Genomic DNA, 15,628 nt, shown 5'->3' with positions numbered 1-15,628 from the left:
TTTACTTCTTCTGCATATTTTATATAAATAGAATCATATACGATCTTCTGTGGTCCCCATGTGACCTCCCAAGTATTGTTTGCCCACGGTAAAAAGACCCACACTGCCTGCCAGGCCTGGTGATGGTGTGGGGCCTTCCTAACCCCTTAGGAAATGGTCTAGAACCTAAGGACTTAGGAGTGTTCTTAGAGTGTTTTCACAAGCAATGATAGCTCAGAGCTGATATTTAACCTACTGGTAGCTTCCAGAGGAGCCACCAAGGGCAAACAAGACATTCGTTGAAAGATGAGTTGGCTAGCAAAGTGAGCTGGGAGCTCACTGCAGGGCAAGTGCTCACGTGGCACCTAACAGGTGAGCCAGCCTCCCCTGAGCCAGAAACCAGGCTTTCTTCAAAGCCTTCCTGTCCGGCTCGGGGGGTTCAGTTCATTGCAAACACTTACAGAGTCAGATCCCAGTGCCTGCTCTCCTGTTTAAAAGGCATAGACATTTATTTCTGCAAGATATTTGTCTAAAATCTCCCCCATGCCTCCATTTCCCTCTCTGAAAAGCGAAGGTTTTAATAGCAGAGACTCATAAGGTTCCAAGGGGGGTGGTAATAGAAACCAGACATGGAACCCCGGGGGCAGCATCTGGCCCCTGGGAAGCATAAGTGAACATAAACAGTGGGAGCTTGCCCAATACTGCACGGGACACACGTATACAAGAACATTACTCTTTATCAGAAATTCACATGCAACCAAGTATCTGTGCCAATCTGGCAACATTGGGAAGAAATGAGCCGAGAGATCCAAGTGGCGACATCATGATGGGGACACCCCGCTCTATAAAGGAGACAGGCAGGGGTGCAATTCAGAGTAGGGGTGGGGCTCAGGAATCATGAGAAAACTGGCCTTGAAGAAGGTATAGGAGTGAGTTCCCTGGGGGCACAGAGGGGACCTGCTGGGCTCCAGAAAATGCGGGAGGGCTCCAAGCAGAGTAAATGGTCCATTTGGGGAACTCTAAGTACCCTGAAGTAGTGATGGAGCGTGGCTTTCAGAGGGAGGGATGGAGCCAGAGAAGAGGCCAACTCAGCCCTGACTCTTCAAGAATTTTGTAGTATGGGTAGATACAGTTATTGGGATCAAGGCACTCAGAAAGGAACAATGTAAGGGTCACAGTAACCCAAGAACAATCCAGCTGCAGGGTCATTAAGGAGATGACATTTGAGAGGAGAAGGAAATGACCCAACTCAATGCAAATGCTTCCTTCTTTCCCAGACTTTTCTGACAGTCTCTCTTAAGGTATGTATCTGGGAGTTACTGGGTTCTGCTTTAGCCTGGTGGTTCTCAATGGGTGGTCCTCAGGCCAGCATCACCTGGAACGTGTTAGAAAGGCAGATTCTCAGGCCCTACCTTGGATCTAATGGATCAGAAGCTCCGGGCATGGACCTTGCAATCTATGCTTTAACAACTTCTCCAGGGGACTGTGATGCACTCCAAAGTTGAAGAACCATTGGGGTCTTGTAAAAATACATTGCCATGGCCTATCCCCAGGCCAACCAAGGAGTGAGGCTCAGTTAGCAGGAGTCCTAAAAGCCCCAGGTGATTCTAATATGCAGCCAGAGCCAATCCGAGGATGCCTGGCTGGGAGACGGCAATCCTATGGGGTCTTGGTCTTAAGGGGCCACCATCTTGGAGAGAAAGGGCCATGGCCAATGGACCAAGCCCCAAGCTGTGAGTGCTGGGCTGGGAGAGCTGTGGAGTCAGTCCAAGCAGGAAGTGTTCCTTCTGCTTCCTAGGGGAGGGGTGAGGATGAGACCTGAGGCAGCAGGTGCCCCCATGTCCTTCTAGATGTTGGGCAGACAAGAGAAAGAGATGCCCAATGAAGAGATGGCTGAGAATAGCTAATAGGTCATAATGAGGATAAAATGTCACAACCCTAGCAACATGTAATGCAATGATACAAGAGACAGAACATCTAACATTTTGATATCAGGGATCTTGTATAGCATTTGACACGTACAAGCTCATTAAATCATCCCTGCAACCCTTTGAGATGGAGGCAGTCTTCATCCCCATCCCGCAGATGAAGAGAGATGGCTGAACTGGCTGCCTCCCGGACCGGCACTTGTCACTGCTCCATAAAATATGAGAAAACATCTAGGGGGGAATTGTGCTGAGCAGAAGGCAGAAGGAAGAAAGCACAGAGAGAAACGTGACTTTCTGGAACCTCCGAGGGGAGTAGGGGAAGAGGCTGGTGGGAGCAGGGAGGAGAAGCTGAACCTGAATGATGCCAAGAGATGTCCCTGTCCTGATCCCTGAAGCCTGTGACCACATGACCTCACATGGCAAAGGAGACTCTGCAGGGGTCATTAAGTTGAGGTCTTGAGCTGGGGAGGTGATCCCGGATGATCCAGGAGGGCCCTGTGTGCTCACAGGGTCCTTGTAAGGAGGAGGCAGGGGGTGGAGAGGGGATGTGAGAACAGAACAGAGTGGGGAGTGAGAGGATTCCTGGCTTTGAAGGCAGAGGAAGGGCCACAGGGAAGGAATGTGGACCACCCTCGGAAGCTGGAAGGAGGTCAGGACACAGATTCATCCTGGAGTCCCCAGAGGGAGTGCAGCCCTGCCCACACCCTGATTTTAACCCAGGGAGACCTGTGTCACACCTCTGACCTCCACAACTGTGAGACAATGAATTTGTGTTGTTTTCCACCACCAGGTTCAGGGTCATTTGTTGCAGCAGCCAAGAGACTGACACACCACCCATCATGGGCCCTGCAAGGAACTCCTTCTCTGAGCTCCCAGACTCCCCCATCCTCACTATGCCAGCACGCCTGGGTCCACCTGTCCACATCCAGCACTGGACCGGCAGCCTGGTGGGGGAGCAGCTGCTCATATCCAGCATACACCCCAGTGCCCAGTACAGCACTGCAAATAAAAGGTGCTCAAAAATGTTTGTGGGAGGGAGGGAAGCAGGGAGGGAAGAAGGAGCTGCCCAGAAGGTCTCCATACCCCTGGGTGCCAGGAGCTATGCCAGGACCAGGACCGGAGGGAGGGCTGCCAAGGACAAGAGCCTATGCAGACAGCTGCAGGGGCAGCGGCTGGAAGGTACAGTCACATGTTACAGAACGTGGTGCTTCCAACGCGACAGGCTTCCCCTTGGTGGTGGCCGAGCCAATGCCCTGTGCCGTGGCCATTGTAGCCAGCCTGAGTCCGATCCTGAAGCTCCCCTCTTCAAACGATCCCTTGTTGGGCCCCTCATCCACTCCCCAGCTTCTCATGGTGTGCAAGAACCCAGGCCTGGCACCACAGGAAGGCAGACACAGCCCTCATCCTAAATGGAGGAGTTACACGAGTTTGCTTAAAAGCATAATCAGGACAATTAGGAGGAAGAGAAACCCTATATAAAAGTACTAGAAGAAATCACAGACCACTTTTTTTTATCTTAGCAGAAAAGGACTTTCTGAGCACAAGACAAAGGCAGATGCCCATGAAGGAAAAAACTGATACATTCATGCTGTAACAGTGGGGCTGTCTTCTGGAAAATGCGCTGCAAAGTCTGAGGACAAACACCACGCTGGCAAAAGCACCTGCAATTCCCCACCCAAATGTAGAGCTCTGACTCATGAAGAAGCAGAAGACCATCAGCTCCTGTTTTTTTTTTTTTTTTTTTTTAAAGGGACAAAGGGGGATCCCTGGGTGGCGCAGCGGTTTGGCACCTGCCTTTGGCCCAGGGCGCGATCCTGGAGACCCGGGATCGAATCCCACATCGGGCTCCCGGTGCTTGGAGCCTGCTTCTCCCTCTGCCTGTGTCTCTGCCTCTCTCTCTCTCTCCCTCTCTCTCTCTCTGTGACTATCATAAATAAATAAAAATTTAAAAAAAGGACAAAGGATATGACCTAAGAGTTCACAGAAAGGAGGTGATAAATAACTCTGAAATGTAAAAAGATAGTCAAACTCACTGAAAACCAGGGTGTGTCCGAAAAAGGCACAAGTGTGCCAGCGTTCACCTGTCTCTTAGGGTAGGTTCAAGAAATCTGTAGCAGGTAGTGCCAGGGGAACACAGCTTTCTGAAGGCAATTTGGCAGTATCAGAGTCTAAGACTGACCAGTTCTAGCAATTTCTTTTTCAGACTTATTCACTACAGGATAGTACCTGTTCAAAGTCATTTGCGGCACTATTGTTTGCAACAGTTAACCACTAGAAACCCCCGTGTCCCTGAATAAAGGACCAGTGAAGTAAATCGTGGTACCACCGTAACATGAATGCTGCCATTAAAAGCAGACTGTGAGAGCTTTTTATTTACCCGTATGGAAAATACTAAACATGAATTGAAGTATAACCCACAGATGGTCGTGTGCACCAACGGTAAGTGTGCAGCTGGATGCCTGCTTGCATACGTGTCACCTGAGCAACCCCCACGCCGATGCAGTGGAGGACCTCTCTAGCAACTGGAAGGCGGCCCTGTGTCCACTCTCCGTGGGCGGCCCTTGAAAGATGAGCAACATTTGGACTTCTGTCAACGTGGATGTGTTCTATTTTGGAAAGTCATATAGACGAATATAAATCACACAGATGTCCTTCTGTGTCTGTCTCCTCTTGCCAACATTACCGCGGCGAGATTCACCTGTGTTGCTCCAAGAGCGATGGGGATTAAAAACTATAATTCATCCTCTTTTGTTGCTCTGTTGCATTTCAAGTATTCCGCTGACCAGATATGCCACAGTTCACTTAACTATTTGCATCAGGTTGGGCGTTTGAGGTGTGTCTGGTTTGGCTTATTACACATAACACTTCCACCAACGGGTGTGTGTGGGTCTTTTAGCGAGTGCAAGCCCTCATATCTCCTGGGTGGAATGCTGGGTCCTAGGCACCCAGGCCTTGCGCGATGCTGGACACCATCAGGCAGTTTTCCCAAGCGGTGGTCCCGTTAATGAGAGAAAGAGCAAAGGTGCACAATACTGTGAGTACTAAGTTAGCCTACAGATAACGAAAAGGGAAAGGAAACCAGGAACATTGCCTTTGGGCCTGGGGAGGGGGTGGCTGGAAGACAGAGGCTGCCAGAGACTCCTAAGGAAGTACTCCTTTTTGTACTTTCTTGAATCTTGAGTCACCAGCATTGAATTGCTGATTCAAAGGCAGAAAAGCAGCCCAAACCTGGGGGCAGAGCCTGTCAGGAGGGGAGGGGGCTTCCAGCTTGAAGGACTGCTGGAGAATCCAAGATCAAGCAGACACTCAGGCAGGTGGGGAGGATAAGCCAGCAAAGGGAGGCTCCGTGGGGAGAAGCGAGGCCGTCACCCCACAGGGCCTGCCCAGCATTCTTTAATGTTAAGGGGAAACAACCCCAAATGAACAAACTGGGCAGAGGGAGCGCTGCCTGGCCCACGACTCACTGATCTGGGCTCTCTTCTCCTTCTCCCAGCTACCAGCTGTGCAACCCTTGGCCAGGCCCTTGACTTCTCTGAGGCCGTCTTCTCCTCTGTAAGACGGGAGTCATGATATCCCCACATGCTGGATCGCGGAGGCAGCGTTGTTAAATTCCAGCCTCAGGTCAGCATGGGTTCCAGATGTGTCTTCTGGTCACTGAAATTCTATCTAGGCAGTGTTTGCGAGCCACGTGTATGTATGCGTGTACTGGTGGTGTGATCCCACACAACAAAGTACTACCAATAGGACGGAATGAGACACATGGAGTACATGTCTCTTGCAGGGAGGGCCAGGATGGTCAGGGGCCCAATGAAGAGATGCCCAAGCCAGGTGGTGGCCAATGTGACCGGGGACCACCAGGAAGGCGAGGAGACTGAGTACCGGCAGGGCAATTATGCAGTAAGTAAACGCAGTGCCACTCTCACTGGTAAAGAGAGGAATGGATATAAAAAGCTGGCACCAACCTTGTGGTATTCCCTGGATCGGATGGAATTGATGCATATTTATATACAGTACACACACACACACACATATACACATACACACCCACCCGGGAGGGCCCAGCAGCCACAATACTGCAGGAGCATGAGGACACCTGGCATCAGACCTCAATTTCCACTCCCGTTCTTCTACTAAGAGGAGCCAAGAATCCCAAGAGAAATGGCTGCTTGCAGGGTGGGGGTGGGGAAACGATCACAGGAGCCAGGACTTTTCTTGTGACACCAGAAAGTGGGGAAAGACTCAAAGAGCAATGGCAAGAACATCCAGGGGACACAGCAGGCACCATGCAGAAGCTCCTATTGGCCAGATCTGGGACAGCAAAATAAAAACGGTGCTAACAAATGCGGGCACACTTGTTAAAACAGGAACTCATGATGAGTCCATGCGAATATGAATGAATGAATGAGCACGCAGAGGAGCAGCTCTCCTTCCCAGAGCACCGAGGAATAAAGGAGGGAGGGATGGAAGCAGAAGATCAGCAAGCCTTGTACGAGTAATCCCTCCGGACAGGGACCATCCACAGATGCGAGACCCAGAGTGAAAAGGTATGAGAAAGGATATCGACGCAGCCTCCACACGACGCTCCATGAAATGCTTACTAATTACGGCGGGGAGGTCAGGGACTTTATGGAAGAGAAAGCTGCCCCGGAGGGGTTGGGAGAAATCCAGTACACACTGGCTGACCGGGGTCCCCGTTCCTGGGATGGCTGTGTGAACCCGGGCAAGCCGCTTCACTCCCCAAACCTCAAGTTTCTGCAGGGATTTTTGTAGATGACTCAAAATAACATGGCACACCCAGAGATGTTCACTGGAACATCCTTCTGAAAATTAAAAAAAAAAAAAAAAAGGAAACCCTTTAAGTGCCCATCAGTAGGGGGTGGGTGACACGGAAACCCCTATGTAGCCACTGAAGAATGTTCTGGATCTGTATATACTGTCGGGGGCACAGAGAGGCTAGAGGGGGGTTGCAGCAGATGGTGCGCACAGTATGATTTTATGTCTGCTGGGGTTTTTTTTTTTTAAGAGACACTACGTAATCGTATATAAATAATAATTATTGAGATCGGGGACTGCCCTAAATGCTTTATGCCACCTGAATCATTCCATTCCACAACAGATGGCTGCAGTGAATACCCCGTCGTACAGAAAACTAAGGAGTGTGCTCGGAGTCTGACGGCCGGCAAGTGCAGAACAGAATTTGCATGCAGGTAGCCCGGGCACCTGGACGTCAGTGCTCTTAACCGCAGGCTCTTGGGAACTGCAGAGCAATAGGGCCGGGAACGCCCGGGCAAACAGTTCTGATTACTGCACACTGATTACATACAAACAGTACCTCCCTCCACCCCCCACCGAGGAGGAAAGTGGGAGCAAACAAGCGCCAGGTGGAGGAGGAACCTCATATTGTGCACATTTTTATTGTGGCTTATGAAAAAAAAGTTTAGAAAGGAAAAAGGGAGGGAAGGAAAGAAAAATAGGTATAGTTCCTGGTTCATGAGAGACAAAGAATAGCAACTAATATTAGTGTATTTCAATGACTAAGGAAGGCAAAACTATCACTTGCATTTCAGTGCTGGAATGTGGGGGAGGGAGAGACGGCTGCAGTAAGGGGATTCCTGAACCTGGAGGCTGAGACTCTGCAGAATCCCCTGGGCATCAGGTACCTCCCTGATCAGAGGAGGGAGGCCAGCTTGGCTTGGGGGAAATCTGTAGTAGCTTGAGCGCAAGTCTCAGTGCGCCAAAGCCCCGCTGCCTCTTCCAGGAAGTCTCCCTGGATTGCACCCAGAACGCAGCAGTAAAGTCCCCACCACTCCGCTACACACAGGCTGTGCCCAGCTGCTGTCTTACATGTGCTTTCCTTCATGGGACTTATCTCAGTTTGTAATTATATAACACTACTATAATTATTTGAGAACTTGATCTGTCTACCCCACAAGACCATAAGCTCCACTTGGTAGGGTCAGTGTTTGGCTCCCTGTCTTGTCTCCAGTGCCTCCAAAAGGGTCTGGCAAATGGGCGGGTGGCTGTCCAAAGAATGGAGACGCTAACTGTGCAGAGCAGAGGTTCTCAAACTCAAGATAGCAGCAGACCCACTCGAGGGTTTAAGACTCAGATTGCTGGGACCAGACTGCATCTGGAGAACAGCTGATCTACAGAAATAATGGACAACAGTATGGGACAGCCAGAAGAATAGTCTGCGAGGGGGCTGAAAAGGGGAGACCGAGCAGTAAGAACTTGTTAGCATGTCTATTGACTCCAGCCCCACAGGCATGCTCAGAAGGGTGCGTGCTTCATGTCAGGCTCTGCTGTCATCTTCTTGAAATTTTTGGTCATTCTCCCCACCCCTTCCCCATTTTCCATTTGCACTGGGCCTCACACATGGTGTAGCTGGTCCAGCCTCCACCACTGAGCTCTTCTCTGAGCACAGGGCCACATGCTCGGCCCAAGTCAGACAGCAAGACAGTGATGATTTTTTTTCTTTTTAAAATATTTTATTTATTTATTCATGAGAGACATAGAGAGAGAGGCAGAGACACAGGCAGAGGGAGAAGCAGGCTCCATGCAGGGAGCCCGATGCTGGACCCAGGATCACACCCTGAGCCAAAGGCAGACACTAACTGCTGAGCCACCCAGGTGTTCCAACAGTGACGATTCTTCATCAAAATTACTGTCGCTTTTGAAACAAAGCATTGTATGAAGAGTTTTAATAAAAATTACCACTTTTGGGGGGCACCTGGGTTGCTCAGCGGTTGAGCATCTGGTTTTGGCTCAGGTTGTGATCCTGGAGTCCTGGGACCAAGTCACATATCGGGGTCCTTGTGAGGGGACCTCTGCTTATGTCTCTGGCCTCTCTCTCTGTGTCTTTCATGAATAAATTAAAAATCTTTTTTAAAAAAAGATCACTTTTTGGACTAGGCATATGCAAAAATGTTTTAAACAATTCTCATTTATCCTTTTTAAATGACCACATTCACCAAAGAAAAGCATATTATGAACAAAGAAGTGTGCTGAGCATTTGCACACATCACCTAATCTAATCAGCTTCATAGAAAGCTAATGAAAGGCACTGATGAGGCACCTAGATGAGAAAGGGAATCCAACACTATATCATTGATTCTCACAATGAATGTCTTCACTTTCAGGCAAGGGCATTTGAAAGTGGAGAGATTAAGTAAATATGCTTAACTTCTCATTTCCATAAATAACGGACCCCAGGCTGGAAGTCTCAGCTTCTGGTCCCAGTCTAAGCCCTAACCAAGATCTCCTGGTTGGGACTGGTCTCCTGGGTCAATATTCTTTCCCCTTTCCACAAGGAACCCCATGTTCAGTCTTGCTGGAGAGGCGAAGATAAGAAGTGCCTGAGGAGTATATGGTATAATCCTGGTGTGAGCTGCAAAATAACCAGATCTAATTAACATGGTGGTTTGGTTTCAATGGTTTGAAACATAAAGAATGATTATATGGAGTGCCTGGCTTTGTTCTAGAGGTTTCAAGTCTTCCTTTCCCCCAGGGACTCTGAAATCATGAATCCTGAGCAACTGTGTACTTGAGTTACAGGTTGGGCAAACACATGCTTTGCTGGGCTCTGTTCCATACCAATGGGAAGACCAGTGGGAAGATGATGGAGCTAGAAGAACCCAGTCCATCCATATGCTACCCAGGGACTTAGGGCAGAGGGTGAAGTTTGTAACACGGCTTCAAGAGTGTCTATAACCTTAACAGAAGATTATGTATTTTCCCATTATGGCCCCACATCTCCTCTCTACCAATACCCTTCAAGTTTCTATACAGAACATAGTGTTATAGGTCAAATTGTGCCTCTCCAAAATTCATATGTTGACGTCCTAACCCCTAGTACCTCAGAATATGACTGTGTCTGGAGGTAAGCCCTTCAAAGAGGTGATTAAGTAAAAATGAAATGATTAGGATGGGCCTTAATCCAATATGACTGGTATCTTAGTAAGAGGAGGGCATTTGGACACATACACACAGAAGAGGATGACATGAAGGCAGAGGGAGAGGACAGCCATCTCCGAACCTTCTAATTCCTTTCCCTGAGGGGATCTGGGGAGTCAGGATCAACTGCCCTTAATAACAAAGCTCATGACATTAGGATTCGGGGCAGGGTTTCTTGGCATCTTTGGACATATTCTCAAGAGCCTAAAGTTCTCTAAGAGCTTCTGAACTCTATGTGTCTCAATGATTACCCTAATTAATACAGACCCTTTGGGGCCACTTGATAACGAAGCACTATGACATGACATTAGTGCCCACATGTGCCTCTGTGACAACAAACACATGACAGCCTGCAGTGAGGAAAGTTCCTCAGTGGCTCAGAGTGGAAGAACCGGTGGGAGATAGAACCATCACACAATACATGGTACTGACTAGTCAACTAGAAAGTATCAAACCACTGAGTAATGTAATCACATTGTAAGCGGGGCCTGACCTGAACCCAGTCTGTGAACACAGCTACTTGCCGTAGTATGGTAATCAATACCAAGTGAAGAATATTTTTCCCCACAACGCCTGACACTCACCTAATATTCCAGTGTGTGAGCAATTCTACAGTTACCCAGTGACAGCCTTAAAAACTGACATTCACAGGTTGTTTGCTGCCCCTTGTGCTTAAGAGGCTAGTTATCCTAAAGTTGCAAACAGACTCGTGACATATTTAAATACCATTTTGTACACATACACATAATTAGACATTCTCAGCATGTGCATTATCAAAATCCGAATTCTAAAGGAGTCTACATGAAGACTAGAATTCAAGAGTAAATGAAAACAGTAAGAAAAAGATAACTATCAAGCAGATTAAGCACCAGGTGTGGTTCTGCTTTCTAGGTGACTGGGCTCATGTAAGAAGCTATTCCTTTCCACCATTGTGGTGGGCAGTCTCTGCCCCCAAACCAGCCTTGCTTCTTGGTATTCACACCCTTGTGTAATTCAAATCCACCTCTGCCCCACCTCAAGCATGGGCTAGACCTAGAGTTACTTTTTTTTTTTTAATTTTATTAAATCATCTCTACACCCAATGTGGGGGCTCAAACTCATGACGCTGAGGTAAAGAGTTGCACGTTCTACTGACTGAGCCAGCCAGGTGCCCCTAGACTCACTTATAATGAATAGAACATGGCAGAAGTGATAAGATGTCACCTCCAAAGTTGGGTTATAAAAGGCCTATGGCTTCTAGGCTTTTATGGATGCTTTCCTAATCTCTCTTGGATCATTCACTCTTGGGAAAGCCAGCTGCTGAGCCATGAAGCAGCTCTGTAGACAGGCCCATACAGTAAGGGTGCAAGGCCTGCAAATAATCCGGGAAGTGAATCCTTCCTCCTTCCACACCGTGAGCTTTCAGATGAGATCACAACCCCAGCCAACAGCTGGATGACCACCTCATAAGAGATCAGATCCAGGAGCACCCGGCTGAGCTGCACCCAGATTTCTTACCAACAGAAACCATGAGATGATCATTTGTTCTTTTAAGCCACTGCATTTTGGAGTCATTTGTTACACAGCAATAGACAACCAACACAATCATTCAACATCAGTGGCTAAGCTAAAAAAAAAAAAAAATCACTAGCCATGTCAAAATTCAATTGCTACATTTGTACTTTATGATTTTATTATAAACTTAGTTTGACTTTTCTGATTTGTGTTACACACACAGAGCTACATTTCAAGTTTTATGCTTATACTTAAGTCACCTTTTGATACAAATAATTTAAGAATACATCACTTCAAGAAGTAGTCCTATCTTGCTATATTTTAAGAAACACTAATGATGTGTGTGTGTGTGTGTCAGAAGTCTCTCCTGTACACTGTCTTCCTGCAATCCAGGTGTGATCTCTTCAAAATGCAAATCAGATCATGTCTGTTTTGTTTATTGCATTCTTAATGTTTGGCACATCTGTGAATAAGGGAATGACTGTTATATCCTGATTTGAGCCCCCTGATAGATCCCTGCTACTCTATGGATGAAGCCCAAATTCTTCATGGCAGCCCAGAGGCTTTTCGTGGTTCACCTCTGCAACTTCATCCCTCTCACACCAACTCCTACCCCTCACTCCCTCTGCCCAGAACCGCTATGACTTCTGTCTCTCTCCCAGCACACTCCTGATCTTTACCATTCTCAGGAATCTTAAACACTCCTCCCCCTCCCAGCTGCTGCACACCTGCCATTAAAGACTCAGCTGTGCTGTAAAGTTTGGTACCCATCGCTGCCCACCAGGAGAGCAGGGAGATCTTCTGAGCCCCTATCCCTGGCATGCAGCACTGGCCTGACACACAGTAGAGGCACTGTGAATCTGGGCTGAATGAATGGGGTGACCACTACATGAGTCTGTTGGAACCCTGTCTTCACCCTGGAGAGCTCCAGGAGGATGAATCAGTTCACCAACCAGGAAAGCACCAGAGGGTGGAGCCATGCCAGACTTGATTAAGAGATGGGAGCTCTGAGGGTCACAGATAACCTTCCCTGGAGTTGGCACTGACCGAGTCATCAGGAAGCAGGAATTTCCAGTCCAACAGTCTCCTTACCCACCATTCAGGTTAACACAGAGAAGGTGTTCTTTTTTATTTTTTTCCCAGTAGTTGAATTAACAGGGTCTCTTAAAGCTCTTCCTTGTTGTTACACTGGAAATACACAGCAAGAACGGGGCATCTTCAAAGCCATGGGAACCACACTCTAATGCCACTAACTGGGTCCTCCCTGGCCTCTGTCATGACCACATGTCCTTGCTGTCTTGTTTCCCATCATACCCTATACAGGCAGACCTTCGATTAAACATCTCTTGGTCTCTCTGTCATCTGTGGGCCTCCCTCATGAACTTCGTTTTGTACACAGCTGTATCTTTAGTACCTGGCCCCACTGTGAAGCTTGATGTCATCATTTATCATATGATTATAATAATAAAACTAACCTCGGCACAGGGAGACCCGAAAAAAGACACAGCAAGTTCTCAGTAATACTTAGTAGGATAAGTAAGGTGGCTGGGCAAAGTGGCTGCGGGGGTGTGGGGGGTTCAGAGGCTGCCCAGAATGCTGTATACAAGTGTTCATAAAAGGGAGTTCACAACTATTGTAGAAATGATCGCTGTGAGCACACGTTGCTTCTTTTTTCAATTTTTCTTGGCAAAAAAAGGGTTCCAATTGGGGGAAGTGTGAGAGCAAAGGACATTCAGGCTCTGAGCTGAGCTGGCAGGAAACAGGTCATCTGCCCACCCCATCATACCCGCAGCTCCTTTAGTGCCATCTCCTAGATTTGCACCAAGCACCTTTAGAAATCAGACATTTTGTTTTTCACCCAGACTTTGGGGCCGGCTACCTGGGTCGCCAGTCTCCCCTCCACTCCCCACTGCCACATCACCTATCACCCACCCTTCAGGGTGCTGCCAAGAACATCCAAGTCCACGACCAGGTGGGTGAACCCCTGTCATACCCTTGCGGACCACCCAGAAAAGATTTAGGGGAATGAAGTCCACTTTGGTGCACAGGTCAAACTCACCCCAGCATCTCAACATCACCCTCATACCTGGCATACCTAGACACCTGGCACCTGGAGTGTTTGAAAAATACCTAGCTTGATGCAAAAACCAAAAGATAGAGGGGCACCTGGGTAGCTCAGTGGTTGAGTGTCTGCCTGCCGGCTCAGGTTGTGATCCCAGAGTCCTAGGATTGAGTCCTGCATCGGGCTCTCTGCAGGGAGCCTGCTTCTCCCTCTGCCTGTGTCTCTGCCTCTCTGTGTCTCTCATGAATAAATAAATTAAAAATCTTAAAAAAAAGAAAAGAATAGAACAAGTAACATAGAAAAGGCAATAGTGTTGGCAAACTGACTTTAAACTCCTTGAGCCCATCTCAGTGCAGGACTTTTGGGTAGACAAATTGATCTCACCAAAATCATCAAACTCTACATCCAATCCATGTTTGAGCCACATGTCACTTCAGAAACAGAGATTATGTGAGAACCCGTAGTTCACACCCCTGTGATCTACCACCCTGGTGCCAGGAATTCTCGTGCTAACATTCATGTATAAAGTACTATTTTTTTTAAATGCACAAATATTTAAGAATCATACCACCAAAACGTTTTGACTGTTGTCATTCTTTGGGAGGAAAATTATTTAATTTAGAAAGATCAGTTTTTTCCATCTGATCTTTTCCATTAAAAAGTAAATTTAGGGGTGCTTGGGTGGCTCAGCAGTTTGGTGCCCGCCTTTGGCCCAGAGCGTGATCCTGGAGACCCGGGATCGAGTCCCACGTCGAGCTCCCTGCATGGAGCTTGCTTCTCCCTCTGCCTATGTCTCTGCCTCTCTCTGTGTCTCATGAATAAATAAATAAAATCTTAAAAAAAAAAAAAGTAAATTTAACCGTGAGGTTTCACTTCCCCAGTCAGATGGCCACGGCAAGGTTGTATTTTCCTGAGCATGCCCAAGGCACTATTTCAGGAATTATATTTTTGAATGACTGATTAAGGTGAAAAGAAAAAAAAAATGCAACGACCCTGAGATGCTTTTGCAGGAATTCAGAGCTCCCTGCTCTCCTATCATGCAAGATGCAAAGCTTACACTCTTACAAAGCTATGGAGAGTTGCCGGGTCATCCACTGACCCTGGCTTCACCAGGTGGAAGGCTTTTTTGGACAACTTTGTCAGTTCATCTGCCGGTAAACTCCAAACTCCTCTCCCCAACCCTCCCACTCCCCAGCCTGATAATCCGGTTGATTTATCCTAGAGGGTCCCCTGGAGGCTGCAAAGTCAACCTACAAATCTGAATGCTTTTCAAAACTGCGCTGGAGGTGCAGGAAGCAAAGCTGGGAGGCCTGGCTACTCTTTACCAGATTTCTACCATTATTACTACTATTATTGTTAAAACATTTTTGCCAAGAGTATTTGACTTTGTTTTTTTACATCACTTTAATTTTTTTTTTTTTCCAATTCAAGTAACTCGAAAAAAAATCCATATAGGAGCCTGAGTGTGGAGACCTAGGAATGTAAACTTTCTGGAGTCAGAGAAACCTAGGTGAAGTTCCTAGCTGGGTGCCTCTTAAGGGACACTAGTAACCTCTTTCTGCCTCAGTATCAAATCCACAAAATGGGCTGTCCTAAGAGGGTTAAACGGCGTGAGCCCGGCTCTGGGCAGGAACGCTAGCTGGCTCGCTCCGAAGATGGCTTCTTTCTAGAGCCAGGGGCAGGTGAGGGAGTTATGGGCGCACGCGGATCGGGTCCTGGGGGAGGGTGGGGTGCGGTGGGCGGAGGGTCAGGTGGCCCGGCCCGCGCCCGGTCGCCCAGACTCACCAAGATTTCCAACTCGCTCCTCTCCAGTGGCTCGTACAGGTGACCGGCGCCCGAGAAGGTGAGTTTCTGCAGGAACTGAGAGAAGCGTCTTTCCATGATGCCCAGGCGGGGAGCCCCCTCGCCCAGCCTCCCGTCCGCCCGCGGCCGCCCCCGCCCGCGTCCCTCTGTCCCTGGCGTGGCCGGGACTGGTTGCGCGCGCCCAAACCTCCTGGGCCAGGCCTGGGTTACCAGGTAGCCGCCTACCTGCCCGCCGCAGGTGGGGCCCCGCCCCCGGGGCGGAGCGGCGCGCCCGGCTGCTCCCGGCTGCTCCCGGCGCACCTGGCCACGCCCCGGGAGCTTGCAGCGCGCTGAGCTCGGGCTGTTTCCCAATCTTGCCAGAGCCTGAGAATCACCTGGAGCGAGGGGTGGGGTGGAGGTGGGCGAGCGA

The 15,628-nt window shown here is 48.6% G+C and overlaps 1 protein-coding gene across 1 annotated transcript in view; it reads right to left on the bottom strand.

The window, feature by feature from the left end:
- Positions 1 to 15,378, bottom strand: part of ATP2C2 (ATPase secretory pathway Ca2+ transporting 2) — a 59,391-nt gene extending 44,013 nt beyond the window's left edge. Inside the window, exon 1 of the mRNA XM_055306881.1 lies at positions 15,202 to 15,378. Within this exon, the coding sequence (XP_055162856.1) occupies positions 15,202 to 15,297 (96 nt within the window). The 5' untranslated portion in view covers positions 15,298 to 15,378. The remainder of the gene's footprint in view (positions 1 to 15,201) is intronic.
- Between the last annotated feature and the right edge of the window lie 250 nt (positions 15,379 to 15,628).

The sequence above is a fragment of the Nyctereutes procyonoides genome, unplaced genomic scaffold, assembly GCF_905146905.1.
Source record: "Nyctereutes procyonoides isolate TBG_1078 unplaced genomic scaffold, NYPRO_anot_genome, whole genome shotgun sequence".
Classification (NCBI taxonomy): Eukaryota; Metazoa; Chordata; class Mammalia; order Carnivora; family Canidae; genus Nyctereutes; species Nyctereutes procyonoides.
The sequence above is the reverse complement of the archived record's forward strand: the minus strand, read 5'-3'. Positions and strand labels throughout refer to the sequence as shown.